Genomic DNA, 20,839 nt, shown 5'->3' with positions numbered 1-20,839 from the left:
CTGTATGGGGGGCAGCTAGGTGGCATAGTGGATAGAGCACTGGCCCTGGAGTCAGGAGGACCTGAGTTCAAATCTGGTCTCAGACCTATAATAATTACCTAGCTGTGTGACCTTGGGCAAATTGATTAACCCCACTGCTTTGTAAAAACTGAAAAAAAGGTTTCTCATCTGTAAAATGAGAACAAAACTTGCCTTTACCTCTGAGGGCTCCTATGAAGATTAAATGGGAGTCCAATCTCCTCATTTTTACAGATGAGGAAGCCAAGCCCTAGTGGTTTAGTGATTTGTCTGATATTATGAATCTAGTGATTTAAAGGTTGCATAATAGATATGTACTTGTTTTCACAATTTATAACAGGCTTATATTTTCTGTAGGAATTGAGAGGTTTAATTACACATCTTTGTTTCAGTCAATGGTTGGTGACGTTGCAGGAAAAATAATTTGTCTAGCATCAGTTATGTTTAATCCTAACATGGCTAGTTAGTGAGTGAGTAGTGAGTGCCTCTGAAACTTTATAAAACTTAATTAAGGCACTATACCTACCTTGTGGGAGAAGAAGAGCCATAAGATGTCACTGAGCAGTTAGGTGCCCATTGAGAATAATTAGGTCATAAATTGCAGGAGTAAAAGGAATTCAGGAATAGTACATTATTTTTTTTTCATTTATTTATTTATTCTTATTTTGTACAAATAATTTTTTTATACATTACTAAAATATTTGTTTGAGAGTAAACATAAAACCCCTCCCCCCAAAAAATATCGACCCACATGGGCAATAAAGTAAAGGGGAGAGAAAAAATTAAAATTAAAAGAAAAGAAAAATAATAATAATAATAATTGTAGGTATGGCCAGGTGGCACAGTGGACAGAGTATCGGCTCTGGAGTCAGGAGCACCCGAGCCCAAATCCAGCCCCAGACATCCAACAATCACCCAGTTGTGAGTCCCTGAGCAAGCCACCCCAACCCCATTGCCCTTCAAAAACCAAAAAAAAAAAGACATAAAATAATAATAATAATAATAATAATAATAATAATAATAATAATAATAAGGGGTGGCTGGGTGGCAGACAGAGCACTGGCCCTTGGGCCAGGAGCACCTGGGTCCAAATCTGGTCTCAGACACCCAACAATCACCCAGCTGTGTGACCCCAGGCAGGTCACCCGGCCCCATTTGCCCTGCAACTCTCCCCCCAAAGATAATAATAATAAAATTGTGCTTCAGTCTGTGTTCTATCACCAGTTCTTTTGCAGGTGGATCATATTCTTTATGATAAGTCCATCTCAAAAGTTACTACCATATTTTCCCACTGTTGCCATTGCTGATGGCAGCTCCTTCCATTCATACTTCTCTACTACCATGTACTATATTTTCTCTCTCCTTTCACTCCAACTCTGCTGTAGGGTAGCTGAGTAGCACAGCAGACAGATCCCTGGTGCTGGGGCCAAGAGGCCCCGAGCCCACATACCACCCCTTAGGCCCAGCATCCACCTGGTCCTATGGTCCTGGACAGGCCATCCAATCCCAGCCCCTTGCAAGAAGTAAAAAAGAAAATGTGTTATATCTGACCACTCTCCCCCCATGGTCCATCCTCTCCTCCATCACTCACATCACCCCCCTTCCCCCTGTCCTCCTGTCTCTCCTTTTTACTCCAGATGCCTATGCCCCATTGAGGATATATGCTGTTTCCTCTCCTAGCCACCTGTGATGAGAGTGAAGATTCCCTCATTCCCCCTTGCCTTCTCCCCCTTCCATATCATTGCAATAGCTTATTGTAATAAAGAAAAATCTTATTATATGAAATATCTTGGGATAGTACATTATTACTGATTTAGCCACTATACTACCCAAGTCTTTCTGTGACTAATTTATGATTATAATTAACTTAAAAAAATTTTTCTTTTCCTTCTTTTAGTTGTGAACTTAGTCATCAACACATAGAAACATTTCTGGATACAAAGAACATTTCTGTACACAATTTTAAAAGTAATATATGTATATATATAAAGTTTAACATGACATAGTTAGAACTGTTCTATTTTTGTTCCCTCCTGCATTTTTATGTATATTTTAACATATTTAATTTATATTGTTTTTGTCTATCATTATTCAATAATTGTTTTCTAAAGTAAAAACCCTCTTTCCAGAGAAATATGCATAATAAAGTCAAAATCAATACATTTTCAATGTCTAAAAATGTATAATTCTTCTACCTTCTCAAAGGTGGCATGTTTGTTGATGATATGTTTAATGATTAGTCTCTTGAAGTCATTATTGGTTTCCATTATTTTTATTTTCATCATACAAATTGTTTTATACTCATTTTAGTCTGAATTAGTTCATACACACATTCTACAGTATTTTTGCATCTGCCATATTCATAATTTTACTTTTATGGTTCCAATTTTAAATAGAGTTTATTCTCCAGGACAAGAATTGCATTATTTGTTTACAGTACTAATAAAATTCAGTGTTGTCCACTTCTCTGGGTCCCATGATCAGATAGGGATCAGGAGGACTAGAAATAACCCTGGATGTGAAGCAATCAGGGTCAAGTAACTTGCCCAAGATCACACAGGGTCAAGTGTCTGAGAGCACATTTGAACTCAGAGCCTTCTGACTCTAGGGCTGGTTCTCTATCACTGTACTATCTAGCTGCCCATATCAGTCGGCATGTAAATATCAGCCATTATTATTATTACTATTGTTATTATTATTATTTCATTTAAAAATTATTACAAATTTAACATTCAATAAACAAGATGGAATTGAATTGAACAACAAGCCAAACCATAAAACCTAGTAGAACAGAAGATGTGATAGTGGGGTTAGGAAATATGAGTGATAGGTCTTGTGCATGTTTCTGAAATCTCCCCCTGGAACTAATATAATCCACTTCCACCTGAGTTTCAACATCCTCAAAACCCTAGGATGAGAGAATTACTGATGGAATTACAAAGGTGAAACCAAATTGTAACAAGCCACAAGTTGAACATAAAGCACTTCTAAAACCATTTGAACAGAAATGTTTTCCTTTGAATAATTGTCATGGCCATACTACAGATCTCTGAGATGAAATGGCATATAGGCATACACTGAAAAATAACACCAAAATTATCTAGATTTAGGAGATGTGATCTCTATTCAGATCAATATAGTGGTTTGCTCCCAAGAAAAGATGAGATCAATAATTTCCAGAAATGGTGGGGGCCAACCGCTCTTACAAAGCTAAAAAACACCAGACTGCCTTCATTCCCTCAAATCCAGAACTAGGGCCCAAATCAGGACCATCACCCCAAATGACTACACAGCACAAGGCTCAGGTATTTTCCTATCTAGATATTTCAGGGTCTTTTAATACCCTGTAACCACAACAAAAATTCAAAAGCAGTACTTGATAACTCTGTTACCTTGAGAGTCCTGGGTAAAGATCATATCAGGTTGGGAATTTAACTGAGAGGTGCCTAGGACAGACTTGCCCTGGCAGTGAACCTGAGGAGTGAGGGATGTATGCTGGAGCTTTCTTGGGAGGTTGGCTATATCTTGGAGAGCAGCTCTAGAAGGGTGAGCAATGACCCTCTGGCCCTGAGAATCCTCTGTGTGGCTTCTTAAGTCCATGTCCATGTCCTGTCTCTCACTATCCCAAGAAAAGACCTGACTGGAGGAGGGACTTTGTTCCCCTAACTCTGTGTTCTTTTCCCTCCAGGGATCCCTGCTCTCTCCCTTCCTTGCTTTGCCATATTGGTGGCCTTGTTTGTTTTCTTTAAAAAATACTGTCCTTTCCCATTCTGACCTGTCCACTATGCACTTAGTCTCTTGCCCTTGCCAACATGTATTTTCTCACCCTCTCTTCTATGGGTTAGCACACAAAGGCCTTTGGAGTTCTGAGTGAAGGCAAAACCCACCTCAGTAGAACCCAAGTTCAACTGGAGCAGAGGCATTTTCTGGTCTTGGATGCTGAGCACAGGTGGTCTGGCCTCTCTGCAAAAGTCAGATTCCTCCTTGGGAAATGGAGAGGGGAAGATGAGCTCTTGAGGTTCCTCAGTGATGGAAGGAGCTACAGTTTCATGACATTGGGCACATTCATCCCCAAGGACCAATGGAGGAGGATCCAACCACATCACATCTCTTTTCTGCTCCTTTCTCTGACTTGCTGTACCAGGTGAAGGCCTTGCCTTTCCTGACTTTGAAGTGAAAAATGATGTAATGCCAGTCTGCCTTCTCTGAGTAAAGCCAACAATAGTTTATTTCTCAACTCAAGCTGAAGGCAGCATTCTGGTGATGGGACTGGATAATCAAGTCTTAAATACCACAAGTGTATGCATTTCTCCAAATGCTGGGCATATACATTTTCTTCGGTTCTTTGCTGAACATTCTGTTTCTTCAGTGCTGCTGCATCCAGCCACATGCTGCAGGCCTCGGCCTTAGCAGGGGCTCTTCTTCTCATGGTCACTGAGAGCAGGCTGCTTGGGTGTGCTGACTGACCTTCCCACTGTAAGCCGTGTGCCAACAGCCTTATTATTATTATTATTATTATTATCTACCAGCACAAATGAAATGCTACCATGTATTGTGAAAAATGAATCAAAAACTTGACTTTTTCCTCTAGGGGAAACTCTCCAATTCCCCAGACTTATGATCTCAATCTTTGTTCTAAGTGAGTTGTAGTTTTCATGTCAACTTAACTTGGAACAAAGTCCCTGCATTATCTTTCTTTGGGCAGTAGCACTGCACTGCCACTGACATACTGGATACTTTTGTCATTTAAAAAAGAAAAGGATGAAAGATATTTTTCCAAAATAGGAAATTTGGCTTTACTCTGATATAGGAAGCTTTCTTTGGAAGCTCTTGCTTCAGATCTCACCTCCTCAAGTTCAGATTCAAACCTTGTATTCCTTTTTATGATGTTCTAGGGTCTAAGATACACTTCTCTGAATTCATGCCAAGGAAGCGTTAACTTGCCTGGCTCACTGACCAGGGAGAAAACTTCACATCTTTAACAAAAACTTCTTAAAAGTCTATTATAGCATAAGTAAGGTAGACAAAACTCAGTGCAATAATAGTTATTATGTGATATGTTGAAAGACAATTCTTAATATTATATACTTATTTAAATTTATCCATTTTACAATCATCATTATTTTTTAAGTCTTAAATCTGAGGTAGTTACTAAATCTATAATACTTGTCATTTTAAAAAACAAGACCTGAGGCAGCTGCTATCTTAAAGACATGTATTTTATTATAGAAACTCTATGTAGGCAGTTCAACAGCATTACAAAATGAACTTCTGAACATTTGAACTTCAATTCATCTCCCAACAAGGTCTCAATCCTTTAAATTTATCAATTTATATATATCAAAAATCTCTGCCTCAGGTCTTGATGGTAAAGATGAAGAAAGGAAAAGATTCATTATATAAATCAGGTTTGTCTAAAACTTAACCCTCAGGGCTCTATGAAGCTCAATTTTATGTGAGCCCCTCTGGGTTTAGTAAATGCTTCAGAAAATCAAGCCAAGCTGCGACAGAGGTCTAATTAAAACGGCAAATCAAAATATATTGTCTATTATATGAAAAAAAACCTTTTAAAAGTAAGGATGGATAGCCCTGATATGAATCAAAGAACTAATTGAAGATTCAAAAAAGATAATATATGTAAAATTATTTAAATATATAAAAATCTACACTGGATTAAGACCTAATAGAGTAAGAACATAATAATTTTATTAGTATCACATAGATGTGTATCCTTTCAAATTCCCCCAAGTAATGGCTTAAGAAGAGTTTCCATTTCCTTTCCCCAAAACCATATTATTTAAGTAAAGAGTATATTTTTGTTTTTTATATTCATTTTTAATAGTATTTTAGTCAAATCAATTAAATGTAAGGACAATTGTCACCATTCATTTTTGAAAGATTTAGAGTTCCAATTTCTATCTCCATTCCCCCCTCTCTCTCTTTCCCCTGCCTAATATGAAAAGTGTTCTGATATAGGCTATACATGGAAAACATATTTCCACATTAGTCATGTTGTGAAAGGAAAAACCGAAAGAAAAGGAACCCCGCCCCCAAACAAACAAACCCGAACAAAGAAAGTGAAAGTGGCGTGCTTGATCTGTTTTCATCAGTTCTGCGCTGCATGAGGGTAGCATTTCCCATCTTGGATCTTTTGGAAGTGTCTTGCACCATTGTATTACTGATCAGAACTAAGTGAGTCATAGCCGATCACAGCAGTGCTGTCTTACTGTGTTTCATGTTCTCAGGGTTTTGCTCACTTCACTCAGCAACAACCAGTGGGATATTTTTCTGAATTTGCCTGCTTATCATTTTCATAACTAGTGCTTTGAAAGTATTTGCTGAAGTGAACCCGTTGAGTGAAGGCCTCTGCCACGCTACCTTCTTCCCAGGGGTGGATGAAGCTTTGGAAGCCAATTCTACAGCAGAGAGTGGAGCAGCAAGGGGTGCATCAGGGGAGTTGACACCTCCCAGGTGTGAATCTAGAGAGTTGGAGACTCGGGCCTGTGAGGGATATAAAAAGGGACATGCTATCAACTTCAGGCTCAGAATCTGAGTCTTGGACCTGCAGAAGCTGAAGGAAATCAATCAGTCATTCAGATCAAGAGAAATAAAGGAAGATGTCTGTAGCTCATTTAGCTGAGGACCTCAAGGAAGAGCTGACGTGCTCCGTGTGCATGGACTACTTTAGCCACCCAGTGACCTTGGGCTGTGGCCACAGCTTTTGCCACACGTGCCTCCTTGGGTGCTGGGCAGCAGTAGACCAAAGCACCTGTTGTCCTGAGTGCAGAAGTGTCTTCCAGATGAGAGACTTAGAGCCCAACCGTCGCCTCCAGAGGTTGGCTGGCATAGCCAGAAGTCTCAGACCCTACTTGCTGCAGATCAAAGAGGAAAGGATCATATGTGCGGAACACAAGAAGGATCAAAGCCTGTTCTGTGAGGAGGACCGATGCTTCCTCTGTGCATCTTGTCTCCAAAGTCAGGAGCACGGCAACCACACAGTGCAGCCTCTCCACCAAGCTGCGGAGGCTTCCCGGGACAAGCTCCAGGAAGCTTCGAATCTCCTCTGGAGAGAAGTGGAGACAGTTCAGAAGACGCTGGCTAGAGAGAGAGAAAAAGAGGAGATCTTGAATAAGCAGTCACTTACTTGGAGGGAGAGTATTAGGATGGAATATGGAAGATTACTTAATTACCTGAAGAATGAAGAAATGTGGTACCTTAACAGACTGGACTGGGGCGAAAAGGAAAACCGGCAGAAGTTGAGAGAAAGCGAAGTGAGACTCTCACAGCACCTCCAGAAATTAACGGATGAGATCCTAACCATCGACCAACATTGCCAGCAACCCAATATCCAGCTTCTCCGCGTGGCGGGAGACACATTTGGGCGGATCCAGTCACTGTTGAGTGAGCATCCAGAGGCTGCCAGAAATCCACCGCCCATGACTCGCATCACCGGCATGTTTGAAATGATGAATAGGTTCAGAGTGAATGTGACCCTAGATCCTGAAAGCGCATCTCCTTACCTCATCGTGTCTGATGATTTGAAGACAGTCAGAAATGGAGGATGGCTGCAGAATGTACCTGTTACCCCAGACCGATTTGAAGATGAAATCATTTTGGGCACTCAAGTATTTACTTCTGGCATTCACTACTGGGAGGTGGATGTGGGAGACAGTAACCAATGGACACTTGGTGTGTGTAAGGCATCAGTGAACAGGAATTCTAGTGTGCCACTCTTTCCCGGCGACGCATTTGTGATTACATACATAAGAGACGAGGATTTTTGCACCGTGATCGGCAATTGCTGCCCCTCCCCACACCATTCAGTGTCCCCTATCCACAGGGTAGGGATTTTTCTGGACTGTAATGAAGGTATGATTTCATTTTATGATGCTCTGGAGAGATACGTCATATTGACTTTCCCACGTTTCCCTCTCTCTGAGCCTCTGCGACCACTGTTTTCTCCTTGTCCTCCAATAGAAGGGGAAAATTCAATTCCAATGTCCATCATCCCATGACACATCCATATCTGATGCCACTTTTCGTTGTTTCTTCGCCTGATAACGGGGTTGAGTGACCGGCCCAAGATCACACAGCTAGGTCATTCTTGGGTGTGTGAGGCCACATTACAACTCGGGTCCTCCCGAGCCTGCCGTAGGTAATCCATCCACTGTACCCCCAAGTTGCCGCCCTCATGTCTCTTCTATCTCTGATACATTCCTAGTTATCAGTTTCAAACTCTCCTGCACAGGACATGTGCCACAGGAGCATTTTGTCCTGTCACTGGGGGTCATCCAACATTCAGTATCTGAGATAAATTACACAAATGTAAATTAAGTTAAGAAATAAAAGGGATTTTTCAAAAAAGAACACTATTCTCAGATTCTTGAAAAGAGATCATTCAGCGAGACCCGATCAGGGTTTGTTCAATATCTGGTGTGGTTCTGTCTTTAATCCCTTGCCCTACTTCTGTGAAGCTATATCGATATAGATACAACAGGGACATGAGTCTTTTTTTCCAGTCGTAGTCAGCTCTTCGTGACACCATTTGGGATGTTATTGGCCACGATACTGCAGTGTTTGGCCATTTCCTTCTCCAGATAATTTTACAAATGGAGAAATGGAGGATGGTAGGGCCGAGTGGTTTGTCTGGATCTGAGGCAAAATTTGAACTCAGGAACAGGAGTGTTCCTTACTCTGGGATTGCTACTCTACTCAGTCTTGCCACCCAGCTGCCCCACAGACCAAGTACCAGTCTATTTGAATTTCAGTTTTTCTCATTGCAGATGGAGTTTTGCTTGCTCATACTGCATACTGCATAAAGCATTTGTGTAGATGCAAAGAAAGAGTTCTGTAATTGTGAAACCCAAGATGAACTATATTCTCTTATTTATTTATCCAAACTTCTTCCAATAAAATGCTCTGCTTTTCCTTCAAAATAAGGTGACTCTTTGTGTTTCTTTGTACCCCGTTAAATGCTACAAAGGAAGAATTTAAACAATAAAAATGAAATGAACGTATTGCAAGAATAATTAAGAACAAACAACAAACAGTTTAGTAAAAGAGGCACAGAAACACAGAAGGAAAAACCAGCCTGTGGAAAACAAAATTGGCTTCATGGTAAAAGAGGCAGGAAAAAATGCCTTTAGGAACAGAACTCCTTAAAAAGTAGAAAAGACTGCATGGAAAAGGAGGGTAATAAAATCTGCTGAAGAATGGAAAAAGAGGTATAACCTTCCTCAGAAGAAAATATCCTTTTATTTAAATGGGAGGGCAAGGAGATTAGTGGACTTGTTGCTGGTCACCCAGCTCGGGAGTTTCAAATGTCTGAGACAAGAATTGAACTCACATCCTTCTCACTGAAGGACTGGTTTTCTCTCCACTCTACCAGTTTCGGACCAGGGAGGTAGCCATGAAAATATCAGTTATTTCGATTCCTACTCTTATTACCATTATCACTACTATTTTTACCATTCGGCACAAACGAAGGCCTGAAACTTCCAATTGCCCTGACCCATCAACTGGGTCTTCGTTCTGAGTGAGCTGTGGTCGTCATGTCAACTTAATATGGAACAAAGTCCCTGCCTTGACTTCCTTTGGTCAGATGGCACTGTCACAGACATAGTGGATAATTCTGTCAATTTTAAAAAGAAAGGGATGAGAGATGTTGTTCCAAAATAGGCAATTTAACTTTATTTGCTCAGAAATAGGAAACTCTCCTGGAAGCTAGTTTCACCAGATTTGATCTCCTCAGACTCAGATTCCAAACCTGTATTCCTTTTTGTGATGTTCTAGGACCTAAGATGCACTTCTCCCAACTCACACCAAGAAAGTGTTAACCTACCTGGTTCACACCTTTGCTGTTCCAGAGCAGCATTCCCCTGAGTTTGAGCTAGCCAGGAGAAGGCTTGACATCATCAACAAACACTTATTGAAAGCCTATAATATTCTAAGTAGGGGAGACAAAACTTAATGTAATAGTAGGTATCATGTGACATGCTCAGAGACGATTCTTAATGTTATATAATTGTTTCTATTTATTCATTTTACCCTTGTTATGTTGACAGGCATGAAATAGCTCTGTGAGTTAGTTCCTACATTCAGAGCCCTTCGTTTTCAAAGTCCAGACCGGAGGCAGTTATTTTTTATCATACTAGTACCATGTAGGCAGTCCAACAGCATCTTAGAATCAATTTTTGAAATATTTGAACCTAAATTCATCTCCCAGCAATGTCCTAATCCATCAAACCTATCCATTTGTATATCACAAAACTCCACCTCGGTTCTTGTTCATTAAAATGAAGAGAGTAAAATATTCCTGATGTAAATCAAAGGCCCAATTAAAGATTCAAAGATAATATCTGTAAAATCTTTTAGATGCATAGTTTTCTACATTGCATCAAGAACCACTACTATATGAATATCATAATTTAATTAGTATCACATTGATTTGTATTTTCACCCAATTCTCCTCCGTGGGAGGTTTGAGTTCCCATTTTGTCTCTGACAAAGCACATCGCTGAAGTAAACAACATTTTTTCCTTTTCTGTTTCCATTTTTGAACTCAATAGTATATTCTTCTTCCCAAATGCATGTAAAGAAAATTTTCAGCATTCAGTTTTTGAAAGATTTTGAGTTCCAAGTTGTTTCTCCATCTCTCTCTCTCTCTCTCTCTCTCTCTCTCTCTCCTCTCTCTCTCTCTCTCCTCTCTCCCCCCCCCCGCCCACTATGAAAAGTTTTCTGATATAGGCTATACATGGAAAACATATTTCCACATTAGTCATGTTGTGAAAGGAAAAACCGAAAGAAAAGGAACCCCGCCCCCAAACAAGCAAACCCGAACAAACAAAGTGAAAGTGGCGTGCTTGATCTGTTTTCATCAGTTCTGCGCTGCATGAGGATAGCATTTCCCATCTTGGATCTTTTGGAATTGTCTTGCACCATTGTATTACTGATCAGAACTAAGTGAGTCATAGCCGATCACAGCAGTGCTGTCTTACTGTGTATCATGTTCTCAGGGTTTTGCTCACTTCACTCAGCAACACCCAGTGGGATATTTTTCTGAATTTGCCTGCTTATCATTTCCATAACTAGTGCTTTGAAAGTATTTGCTGAAGTGAACCCGTTGAGTGGAGGCCTCTGCCACGCTACCTTCTTCCCAGGGGTGGATGAAGCTTTGGAAGCCAATTCTACAGCAGAGAGTGGAGCAGCAAGGGGTGCATCAGGGGAGTTGACACCTCCCAGGTGTGAATCTAGAGAGTTGGAGACTCGGGGCTGTGAGGGATATAAAAAGGGACATGCTATCAACTTCAGGCTCAGAATCTGAGTCTTGGACCTGCAGAGGCTGAAGGAAATCAGTCAGTCATTCAGATCAAGAGAAATAAAGGAAGATGTCTGTAGCTCATTTAGCTGAGGACCTCAAGGAAGAGCTGACGTGCTCCGTGTGCATGGACTACTTTAGCCACCCAGTGACCTTGGGCTGTGGCCACAGCTTTTGCCACACGTGCCTCCTTGGGTGCTGGGCAGCAGTAGACCAAAGCACCTGTTGTCCTGAGTGCAGAAGTGTCTTCCAGATGAGAGACTTAGAGCCCAACCGTCGCCTCCAGAGGTTGGCTGGCATAGCCAGAAGTCTCAGACCCTACTTGCTGCAGATCAAAGAGGAAAGGATCATATGTGCGGAACACAAGAAGGATCAAAGCCTGTTCTGTGAGGAGGACCGATGCTTCCTCTGTGCATCTTGTCTCCAAAGTCAGGAGCACGGCAACCACACAGTGCAGCCTCTCCACCAAGCTGCGGAGGCTTCCCGGGACAAGCTGCAGGAAGCTTCGAATCTCCTCTGGAGAGAAGTGGAGACAGTTCAGAAGACGCTGGCTAGAGAGAGAGAAAAAGAGGAGATCTTGAATAAGCAGTCACTTACTTGGAGGGAGAGTATTAGGATGGAATATGGAAGATTACTTAATTACCTGAAGAATGAAGAAATGTGGTACCTTAACAGACTGGACTGGGGCGAAAAGGAAAACCGGCAGAAGTTGAGAGAAAGCGAAGTGAGACTCTCACAGCACCTCCAGAAATTAACGGATGAGATCATAACCATCGACCAACATTGCCAGCAACCCAATATCCAGCTTCTCCGCGTGGCGGGAGACACATTTGCGAGGATCCAGTCACTGTTGAGTGAGCATCCAGAGGCTGCCAGAAATCCACCGCCCATGACTCGCATCACCGGCATGTTTGAAATGATGAATAGGTTCAGAGTGAATGTGACCCTAGATCCTGAAAGCGCATCTCCTTACCTCATCGTGTCTGATGATTTGAAGACAGTCAGAAATGGAGGATGGCTGCAGAATGTACCTGTTACCCCAGACCGATTTGAAGATGAAATCATTTTGGGCACTCAAGTATTTACTTCTGGCATTCACTACTGGGAGGTGGATGTGGGAGACAGTAACCAATGGACACTTGGTGTGTGTAAGGCATCAGTGAACAGGAATTCTAGTGTGCCACTCTTTCCCGGAGACGCATTTGTGATTACATACATACGAGACGAGGATTTTTGCACCGTGATCGGCAATTGCTGCCCCTCCCCACACCATTCAGTGTCCCCTATCCACAGGGTAGGGATTTTTCTGGACTGTAATGAAGGTATGATTTCATTTTATGATGCTCTGGAGAGATACGTCATATTGACTTTCCCACGTTTCCCTCTCTCTGAGCCTCTGCGACCACTGTTTTCTCCTTGTCCTCCAATAGAAGGGGAAAATTCAATTCCAATGTCCATCATCCCATGACACATCCATATCTGATGCCACTTTTCGTTGTTTCTTCGCCTGATAACGGGGTTGAGTGACCGGCCCAAGATCACACAGCTAGGTCATTCTTGGGTGTGTGAGGCCACATTACAACTCGGGTCCTCCCGAGCCTGCCGTAGGTAATCCATCCACTGTACCCCCAAGTTGCCGCCCTCATGTCTCTTCTATCTCTGATACATTCCTAGTTATCAGTTTCAAACTCTCCTGCACAGGACATGTGCCACAGGAGCATTTTGTCCTGTCACTGGGGGTCATCCAACATTCAGTATCTGAGATAAATTACACAAATGTAAATTAAGTTAAGAAATAAAAGGGATTTTTCAAAAAAGAGCACTATTCTCAGATTCTTGAAAAGAGATCATTCAGCGAGACCCGATCAGGGTTTGTTCAATATCTGGTGTCGTTCTGTCTTTAATCCCTTGCCCTACTTCTGTGAAGCTATATCGATATAGATACAACAAGGACATGAGTCTTTTTTTCCAGTCGTAGTCAGCTCTTCGTGACACCATTTGGGATGTTATTGGCCATGATACTGCAGTGTTTGGCCATTTCCTTCTCCAGATAATTTTACAAATGGAGAAATGGAGGATGGTAGGGCCGAGTGGTTTGTCTGGATCTGAGGCAAAATTTGAACTCAGGAACAGGAGTGTTCCTTACTCTGGGATTGCTACTCTACTCAGTCTTGCCACCCAGCTGCCCCACAGACCAAGTACCAGTCTATTTGAATTTCAGTTTTTCTCATTGCAGATGGAGTTTTGCTTGCTCATACTGCATACTGCATAAAGCATTTGTGTAGATGCAAAGAAAGAGTTCTGTAATTGTGAAACCCAAGATGAACTATATTCTCTTATTTATTTATCCAAACTTCTTCCAATAAAATGCTCTGCTTTTCCTTCAAAATAAGGTGACTCTTTGTGTTTCTTTGTACCCCGTTAAATGCTACAAAGGAAGAATTTAAACAATAAAAATGAAATGAACGTATTGCAAGAATAATTAAGAACAAACAACAAACAGTTTAGTAAAAGAGGCACAGAAACACAGAAGGAAAAACCAGCCTGTGGAAAACAAAATTGGCTTCATGGTAAAAGAGGCAGGAAAAAATGCCTTTAGGAACAGAACTCCTTAAAAAGTAGAAAAGACTGCATGGAAAAGGAGGGTAATAAAATCTGCTGAAGAATGGAAAAAGAGGTATAACCTTCCTCAGAAGAAAATATCCTTTTATTTAAATGGGAGGGCAAGGAGATTAGTGGACTTGTTGCTGGTCACACAGCTCGGGAGTTTCAAATGTCTGAGACAAGAATTGAACTCACATCCTTCTCACTGAAGGACTGGTTTTCTCTCCACTCTACCAGTTTCGGACCAGGGAGGTAGCCATGAAAATATCAGTTATTTCGATTCCTACTCTTATTACCATTATCACTACTATTTTTACCATTCGGCACAAACGAAGGCCTGAAACTTCCAATTGCCCTGACCCATCAACTGGGTCTTCGTTCTGAGTGAGCTGTGGTCGTCATGTCAACTTAATATGGAACAAAGTCCCTGCCTTGACTTCCTTTGGTCAGTGGCACTGTCACAGACATAGTGGATAATTCTGTCAATTTTAAAAAGGAAGGGATGAGAGATGTTGTTCCAAAATAGGCAATTTAACTTTATTTGCTCAGAAATAGGAAACTCTCCTGGAAGCTAGTTTCACCAGATTTGATCTCCTCAGACTCAGATTCCAAACCTGTATTCCTTTTTGTGATGTTCTAGGACCTAAGACGCACTTCTCCCAACTCACACCAAGAAAGTGTTAACCTACCTGGTTCACACCTTTGCTGTTCCAGAGCAGCATTCCCCTGAGTTTGAGCTAGCCAGGAGAAGGCTTGACATCATCAACAAACACTTATTGAAAGCCTATAATATTCTAAGTAGGGGAGACAAAACTTAATGTAATAGTAGGTATCATGTGACATGCTCAGAGACGATTCTTAATGTTATATAATTGTTTCTATTTATTCATTTTACCCTTGTTATTTTGACAGGCATGAAATAGCTCTGTGAGTTAGTTCCTACATTCAGAGCCCTTCGTTTTCAAAGTCCAGACCGGAGGCAGTTATTTTTTATCATACTAGTACCATGTAGGCAGTCCAACAGCATCGTAGAATCAATTTTTGAAATATTTGAACCTAAATTCATCTCCCAGCAATGTCCTAATCCATCAAACCTATCCATTTGTATATCACAAAACTCCACCTGGGTTCTTGTTCATTAAAATGAAAAGAGTAAAATATTCCTGATGTAAATCAAAGGCCCAATTAAAGATTCAAAGATAATATCTGTAAAAACTTTTAGATGCATAGTTTTCTACATTGCATCAAGAACCACTACTATATGAATATCATAATTTAATTAGTATCACATTGATTTGTATTTTCATCCAATTCTCCTCCGTGGGAGGTTTGAGTTCCCATTTTGTCTCTGACAAAGCACAACCCCGAAGTAAACAACATTTTTTCCTTTTCTGTTTCCATTTTTGAACTCAGTAGTATATTCTTCTTCCCAAATGCATATAAAGAAAATTTTCAGCATTCAGTTTTTGAAAGATTTTGAGTTCCAAGTTGTTTCTCCATTTCTCTCTCTCTCTCTCTCTCTCTCTCTCTCTCTCTCTCTCTCCCCCCCGCCCACTATGAAAAGTTTTCTGATATAGGCTATACATGGAAAACATATTTCCACATTAGTCATGTTGTGAAAGGAAAAACCGAAAGAAAAGGAACCCCGCCCCCAAACAAACAAACCCGAACAAACAAAGTGAAAGTGGCCTGCTTGATCTGTTTTCATCAGTTCTGCGCTGCATGAGGATAGCATTTCCCATCTTGGATCTTTTGGAATTGTCTTGCACCATTGTATTACTGATCAGAACTAAGTGAGTCATAGCCGATCACAGCAGTGCTGTCTTACTGTGTATCATGTTCTCAGGGTTTTGCTCACTTCACTCAGCAACACCCAGTGGGATATTTTTCTGAATTTGCCTGCTTATCATTTCCATAACTAGTGCTTTGAAAGTATTTGCTGAAGTGAACCCGTTGAGTGGAGGCCTCTGCCACGCTACCTTCTTCCCAGGGGTGGATGAAGCTTTGGAAGCCAATTCTACAGCAGAGAGTGGAGCAGCAAGGGGTGCATCAGGGGAGTTGACACCTCCCAGGTGTGAATCTAGAGAGCTGGAGACTCGGGGCTGTGAGGGATATAAAAAGGGACATGCTATCAACTTCAGGCTCAGAATCTGAGTCTTGGACCTGCAGAGGCTGAAGGAAATCAGTCAGTCATTCAGATCAAGAGAAATAAAGGAAGATGTCTGTAGCTCATTTAGCTGAGGACCTCAAGGAAGAGCTGACGTGCTCCGTGTGCATGGACTACTTTAGCCACCCAGTGACCTTGGGCTGTGGCCACAGCTTTTGCCACACGTGCCTCCTTGGGTGCTGGGCAGCAGTAGACCAAAGCACCTGTTGTCCTGAGTGCAGAAGTGTCTTCCAGATGAGAGACTTAGAGCCCAACCGTCGCCTCCAGAGGTTGGCTGGCATAGCCAGAAGTCTCAGACCCTACTTGCTGCAGATCAAAGAGGAAAGGATCATATGTGCGGAACACAAGAAGGATCAAAGCCTGTTCTGTGAGGAGGACCGATGCTTCCTCTGTGCATCTTGTCTCCAAAGTCAGGAGCACGGCAACCACACAGTGCAGCCTCTCCACCAAGCTGCGGAGGCTTCCCGGGACAAGCTGCAGGAAGCTTCGAATCTCCTCTGGAGAGAAGTGGAGACAGTTCAGAAGACGCTGGCTAGAGAGAGAGAAAAAGAGGAGATCTTGAATAAGCAGTCACTTACTTGGAGGGAGAGTATTAGGATGGAATATGGAAGATTACTTAATTACCTGAAGAATGAAGAAATGTGGTACCTTAACAGACTGGACTGGGGCGAAAAGGAAAACCGGCAGAAGTTGAGAGAAAGCGAAGTGAGACTCTCACAGCACCTCCAGAAATTAACGGATGAGATCATAACCATCGACCAACATTGCCAGCAACCCAATATCCAGCTTCTCCGCGTGGCGGGAGACACATTTGCGAGGATCCAGTCACTGTTGAGTGAGCATCCAGAGGCTGCCAGAAATCCACCGCCCATGACTCGCATCACCGGCATGTTTGAAATGATGAATAGGTTCAGAGTGAATGTGACCCTAGATCCTGAAAGCGCATCTCCTTACCTCATCGTGTCTGATGATTTGAAGACAGTCAGAAATGGAGGATGGCTGCAGAATGTACCTGTTACCCCAGACCGATTTGAAGATGAAATCATTTTGGGCACTCAAGTATTTACTTCTGGCATTCACTACTGGGAGGTGGATGTGGGAGACAGTAACCAATGGACACTTGGTGTGTGTAAGGCATCAGTGAACAGGAATTCTAGTGTGCCACTCTTTCCCGGAGACGCATTTGTGATTACATACATACGAGACGAGGATTTTTGCACCGTGATCGGCAATTGCTGCCCCTCCCCACACCATTCAGTGTCCCCTATCCACAGGGTAGGGATTTTTCTGGACTGTAATGAAGGTATGATTTCATTTTATGATGCTCTGGAGAGATACGTCATATTGACTTTCCCACGTTTCCCTCTCTCTGAGCCTCTGCGACCACTGTTTTCTCCTTGTCCTCCAATAGAAGGGGAAAATTCAATTCCAATGTCCATCATCCCATGACACATCCATATCTGATGCCACTTTTCGTTGTTTCTTCGCCTGATAACGGGGTTGAGTGACCGGCCCAAGATCACACAGCTAGGTCATTCTTGGGTGTGTGAGGCCACATTACAACTCGGGTCCTCCCGAGCCTGCCGTAGGTAATCCATCCACTGTACCCCCAAGTTGCCGCCCTCATGTCTCTTCTATCTCTGATACATTCCTAGTTATCAGTTTCAAACTCTCCTGCACAGGACATGTGCCACAGGAGCATTTTGTCCTGTCACTGGGGGTCATCCAACATTCAGTATCTGAGATAAATTACACAAATGTAAATTAAGTTAAGAAATAAAAGGGATTTTTCAAAAAAGAGCACTATTCTCAGATTCTTGAAAAGAGATCATTCAGCGAGACCCGATCAGGGTTTGTTCAATATCTGGTGTCGTTCTGTCTTTAATCCCTTGCCCTACTTCTGTGAAGCTATATCGATATAGATACAACAAGGACATGAGTCTTTTTTTCCAGTCGTAGTCAGCTCTTCGTGACACCATTTGGGATGTTATTGGCCATGATACTGCAGTGTTTGGCCATTTCCTTCTCCAGATAATTTTACAAATGGAGAAATGGAGGATGGTAGGGCCGAGTGGTTTGTCTGGATCTGAGGCAAAATTTGAACTCAGGAACAGGAGTGTTCCTTACTCTGGGATTGCTACTCTACTCAGTCTTGCCACCCAGCTGCCCCACAGACCAAGTACCAGTCTATTTGAATTTCAGTTTTTCTCATTGCAGATGGAGTTTTGCTTGCTCATACTGCATACTGCATAAAGCATTTGTGTAGATGCAAAGAAAGAGTTCTGTAATTGTGAAACCCAAGATGAACTATATTCTCTTATTTATTTATCCAAACTTCTTCCAATAAAATGCTCTGCTTTTCCTTCAAAATAAGGTGACTCTTTGTGTTTCTTTGTACCCCGTTAAATGCTACAAAGGAAGAATTTAAACAATAAAAATGAAATGAACGTATTGCAAGAATAATTAAGAACAAACAACAAACAGTTTAGTAAAAGAGGCACAGAAACACAGAAGGAAAAACCAGCCTGTGGAAAACAAAATTGGCTTCATGGTAAAAGAGGCAGGAAAAAATGCCTTTAGGAACAGAACTCCTTAAAAAGTAGAAAAGACTGCATGGAAAAGGAGGGTAATAAAATCTGCTGAAGAATGGAAAAAGAGGTATAACCTTCCTCAGAAGAAAATATCCTTTTATTTAAATGGGAGGGCAAGGAGATTAGTGGACTTGTTGCTGGTCACACAGCTCGGGAGTTTCAAATGTCTGAGACAAGAATTGAACTCACATCCTTCTCACTGAAGGACTGGTTTTCTCTCCACTCTACCAGTTTCGGACCAGGGAGGTAGCCATGAAAATATCAGTTATTTCGATTCCTACTCTTATTACCATTATCACTACTATTTTTACCATTCGGCACAAACGAAGGCCTGAAACTTCCAATTGCCCTGACCCATCAACTGGGTCTTCGTTCTGAGTGAGCTGTGGTCGCCATGTCAACTTAATATGGAACAAAGTCCCTGCCTTGACTTCCTTTGGTCAGTGGCACTGTCACAGACATAGTGGATAATTCTGTCAATTTTAAAAAGGAAGGGATGAGAGATGTTGTTCCAAAATAGGCAATTTAACTTTATTTGCTCAGAAATAGGAAACTCTCCTGGAAGCTAGTTTCACCAGATTTGATCTCCTCAGACTCAGATTCCAAACCTGTATTCCTTTTTGTGATGTTCTAGGACCTAAGACGCACTTCTCCCAACTCACACCAAGAAAGTGTTAACCTACCTGGTTCACACCTTTGCTGTTCCAGAGCAGCATTCCCCTGAGTTTGAGCTAGCCAGGAGAAGGCTTGACATCATCAACAAACACTTATTGAAAGCCTATAATATTCTAAGTAGGGGAGACAAAACTTAATGTAATAGTAGGTATCATGTGACATGCTCAGAGACGATTCTTAATGTTATATAATTGTTTCTATTTATTCATTTTACCCTTGTTATTTTGACAGGCATGAAATAGCTCTGTGAGTTAGTTCCTACATTCAGAGCCCTTCGTTTTCAAAGTCCAGACCGGAGGCAGTTATTTTTTATCATACTAGTACCATGTAGGCAGTCCAACAGCATCGTAGAATCAATTTTTGAAATATTTGAACCTAAATTCATCTCCCAGCAATGTCCTAATCCATCAAACCTATCCATTTGTATATCACAAAACTCCACCTCGGTTCTTGTTCATTAAAACGAAGAGAGTAAAATATTCCTGATGTAAATCAAAGGCCCAATTAAAGATTCAAAGATAATATCTGTAAAAACTTTTAGATGCATAGTTTTCTACATTGCATCAAGAACCACTACTATATGAATATCATAATTTAATTAGTATCACATTGATTTGTATTTTCATCCAATTCTCCTCCGTGGGAGGTTTGAGTTCCCATTTTGTCTCTGACAAAGCACAACCCCGAAGTAAACAACATTTTTTCCTTTTCTGTTTCCATTTTTGAACTCAGTAGTATATTCTTCTTCCCAAATGCATATAAAGAAAATTTTCAGCATTCAGTTTTTGAAAGATTTTGAGTTCCAAGTTGTTTCTCCATTTCTCTCTCTCTCTCTCTCTCTCTCTCTCTCTCTCTCTCTCTCTCTCTCTCTCTCTCTCTCTCCCCCCCCCGCCCACTATGAAAAGTTTTCTGATATAGGCTATACATGGAAAACATATTTCCACATTAGTCATGTTGTGAAAGGAAAAAACCGAAAGAAAAGGAACCCCGCCCCCAAACAAACAAACCCGAACAAACAAAGTGAAAGTGGCATGCTTGATCTGTTTTCATCAGTTCTGCGCTGCATGAGGATAGCATTTCCCATCTTGGATCTTTTGGAAGTGTCTTGCACCATTGTATTACTGATCAGAACTAAGTGAGTCATAGCCGATCACAGCAGTGCTGTCTTACTGTGTATCATGTTCTCAGGGTTTTGCTCACTTCACTCAGCAACACCCAGTGGGATATTTTTCTGAATTTGCCTGCTTATCATTTCCATAACTAGTGCTTTGAAAGTATTTGCTGAAGTGAACCCGTTGAGTGGAGGCCTCTGCCACGCTACCTTCTTCCCAGGGGTGGATGAAGCTTTGGAAGCCAATTCTACAGCAGAGAGTGGAGCAGCAAGGGGTGCATCAGGGGAGTTGACACCTCCCAGGTGGTGAATCTAGAGAGCTGGAGACTCGGGGCTGTGAGGGATATAAAAAGGGA

At 41.6% G+C, this 20,839-nt stretch overlaps 3 protein-coding genes and 1 pseudogene across 3 annotated transcripts; 3 read left to right on the top strand and 1 right to left on the bottom strand.

The window, feature by feature from the left end:
* Positions 1 to 3,381: 3,381 nt before the first annotated feature.
* On the bottom strand, positions 3,382 to 4,447 carry LOC141489918 (aurora kinase A- and ninein-interacting protein-like; annotated as a pseudogene).
* Positions 4,448 to 6,635: 2,188 nt separating this feature from the next.
* LOC141489403 (putative E3 ubiquitin-protein ligase TRIML1) lies at positions 6,636 to 11,341 on the top strand. The gene is made up of 2 exons (XM_074190050.1): positions 6,636 to 7,887; positions 11,178 to 11,341. The coding sequence occupies exons 1-2, from the start codon at positions 6,636 to 6,638 to the stop codon at positions 11,339 to 11,341; spliced, it is 1,416 nt and encodes a 471-aa protein (XP_074046151.1).
* Positions 11,342 to 11,405: 64 nt separating this feature from the next.
* Positions 11,406 to 16,093, top strand: LOC141489402 (putative E3 ubiquitin-protein ligase TRIML1). The gene is made up of 2 exons (XM_074190049.1): positions 11,406 to 12,657; positions 15,930 to 16,093. The coding sequence occupies exons 1-2, from the start codon at positions 11,406 to 11,408 to the stop codon at positions 16,091 to 16,093; spliced, it is 1,416 nt and encodes a 471-aa protein (XP_074046150.1).
* Positions 16,094 to 16,157: 64 nt separating this feature from the next.
* On the top strand, positions 16,158 to 20,793 carry LOC141489401 (putative E3 ubiquitin-protein ligase TRIML1). The gene is made up of 3 exons (XM_074190048.1): positions 16,158 to 17,409; positions 20,426 to 20,507; positions 20,637 to 20,793. Exons 1-3 carry the CDS (start codon positions 16,158 to 16,160, stop codon positions 20,791 to 20,793), a joined length of 1,491 nt encoding a protein of 496 aa, XP_074046149.1.
* The last annotated feature ends 46 nt before the right edge of the window (positions 20,794 to 20,839 follow it).

This window comes from Macrotis lagotis, chromosome 5, assembly GCF_037893015.1.
Source record: "Macrotis lagotis isolate mMagLag1 chromosome 5, bilby.v1.9.chrom.fasta, whole genome shotgun sequence".
NCBI lineage: Eukaryota > Metazoa > Chordata > Mammalia > Peramelemorphia > Peramelidae > Macrotis > Macrotis lagotis.
This window is presented reverse-complemented; position numbering and strand designations above follow the sequence as displayed.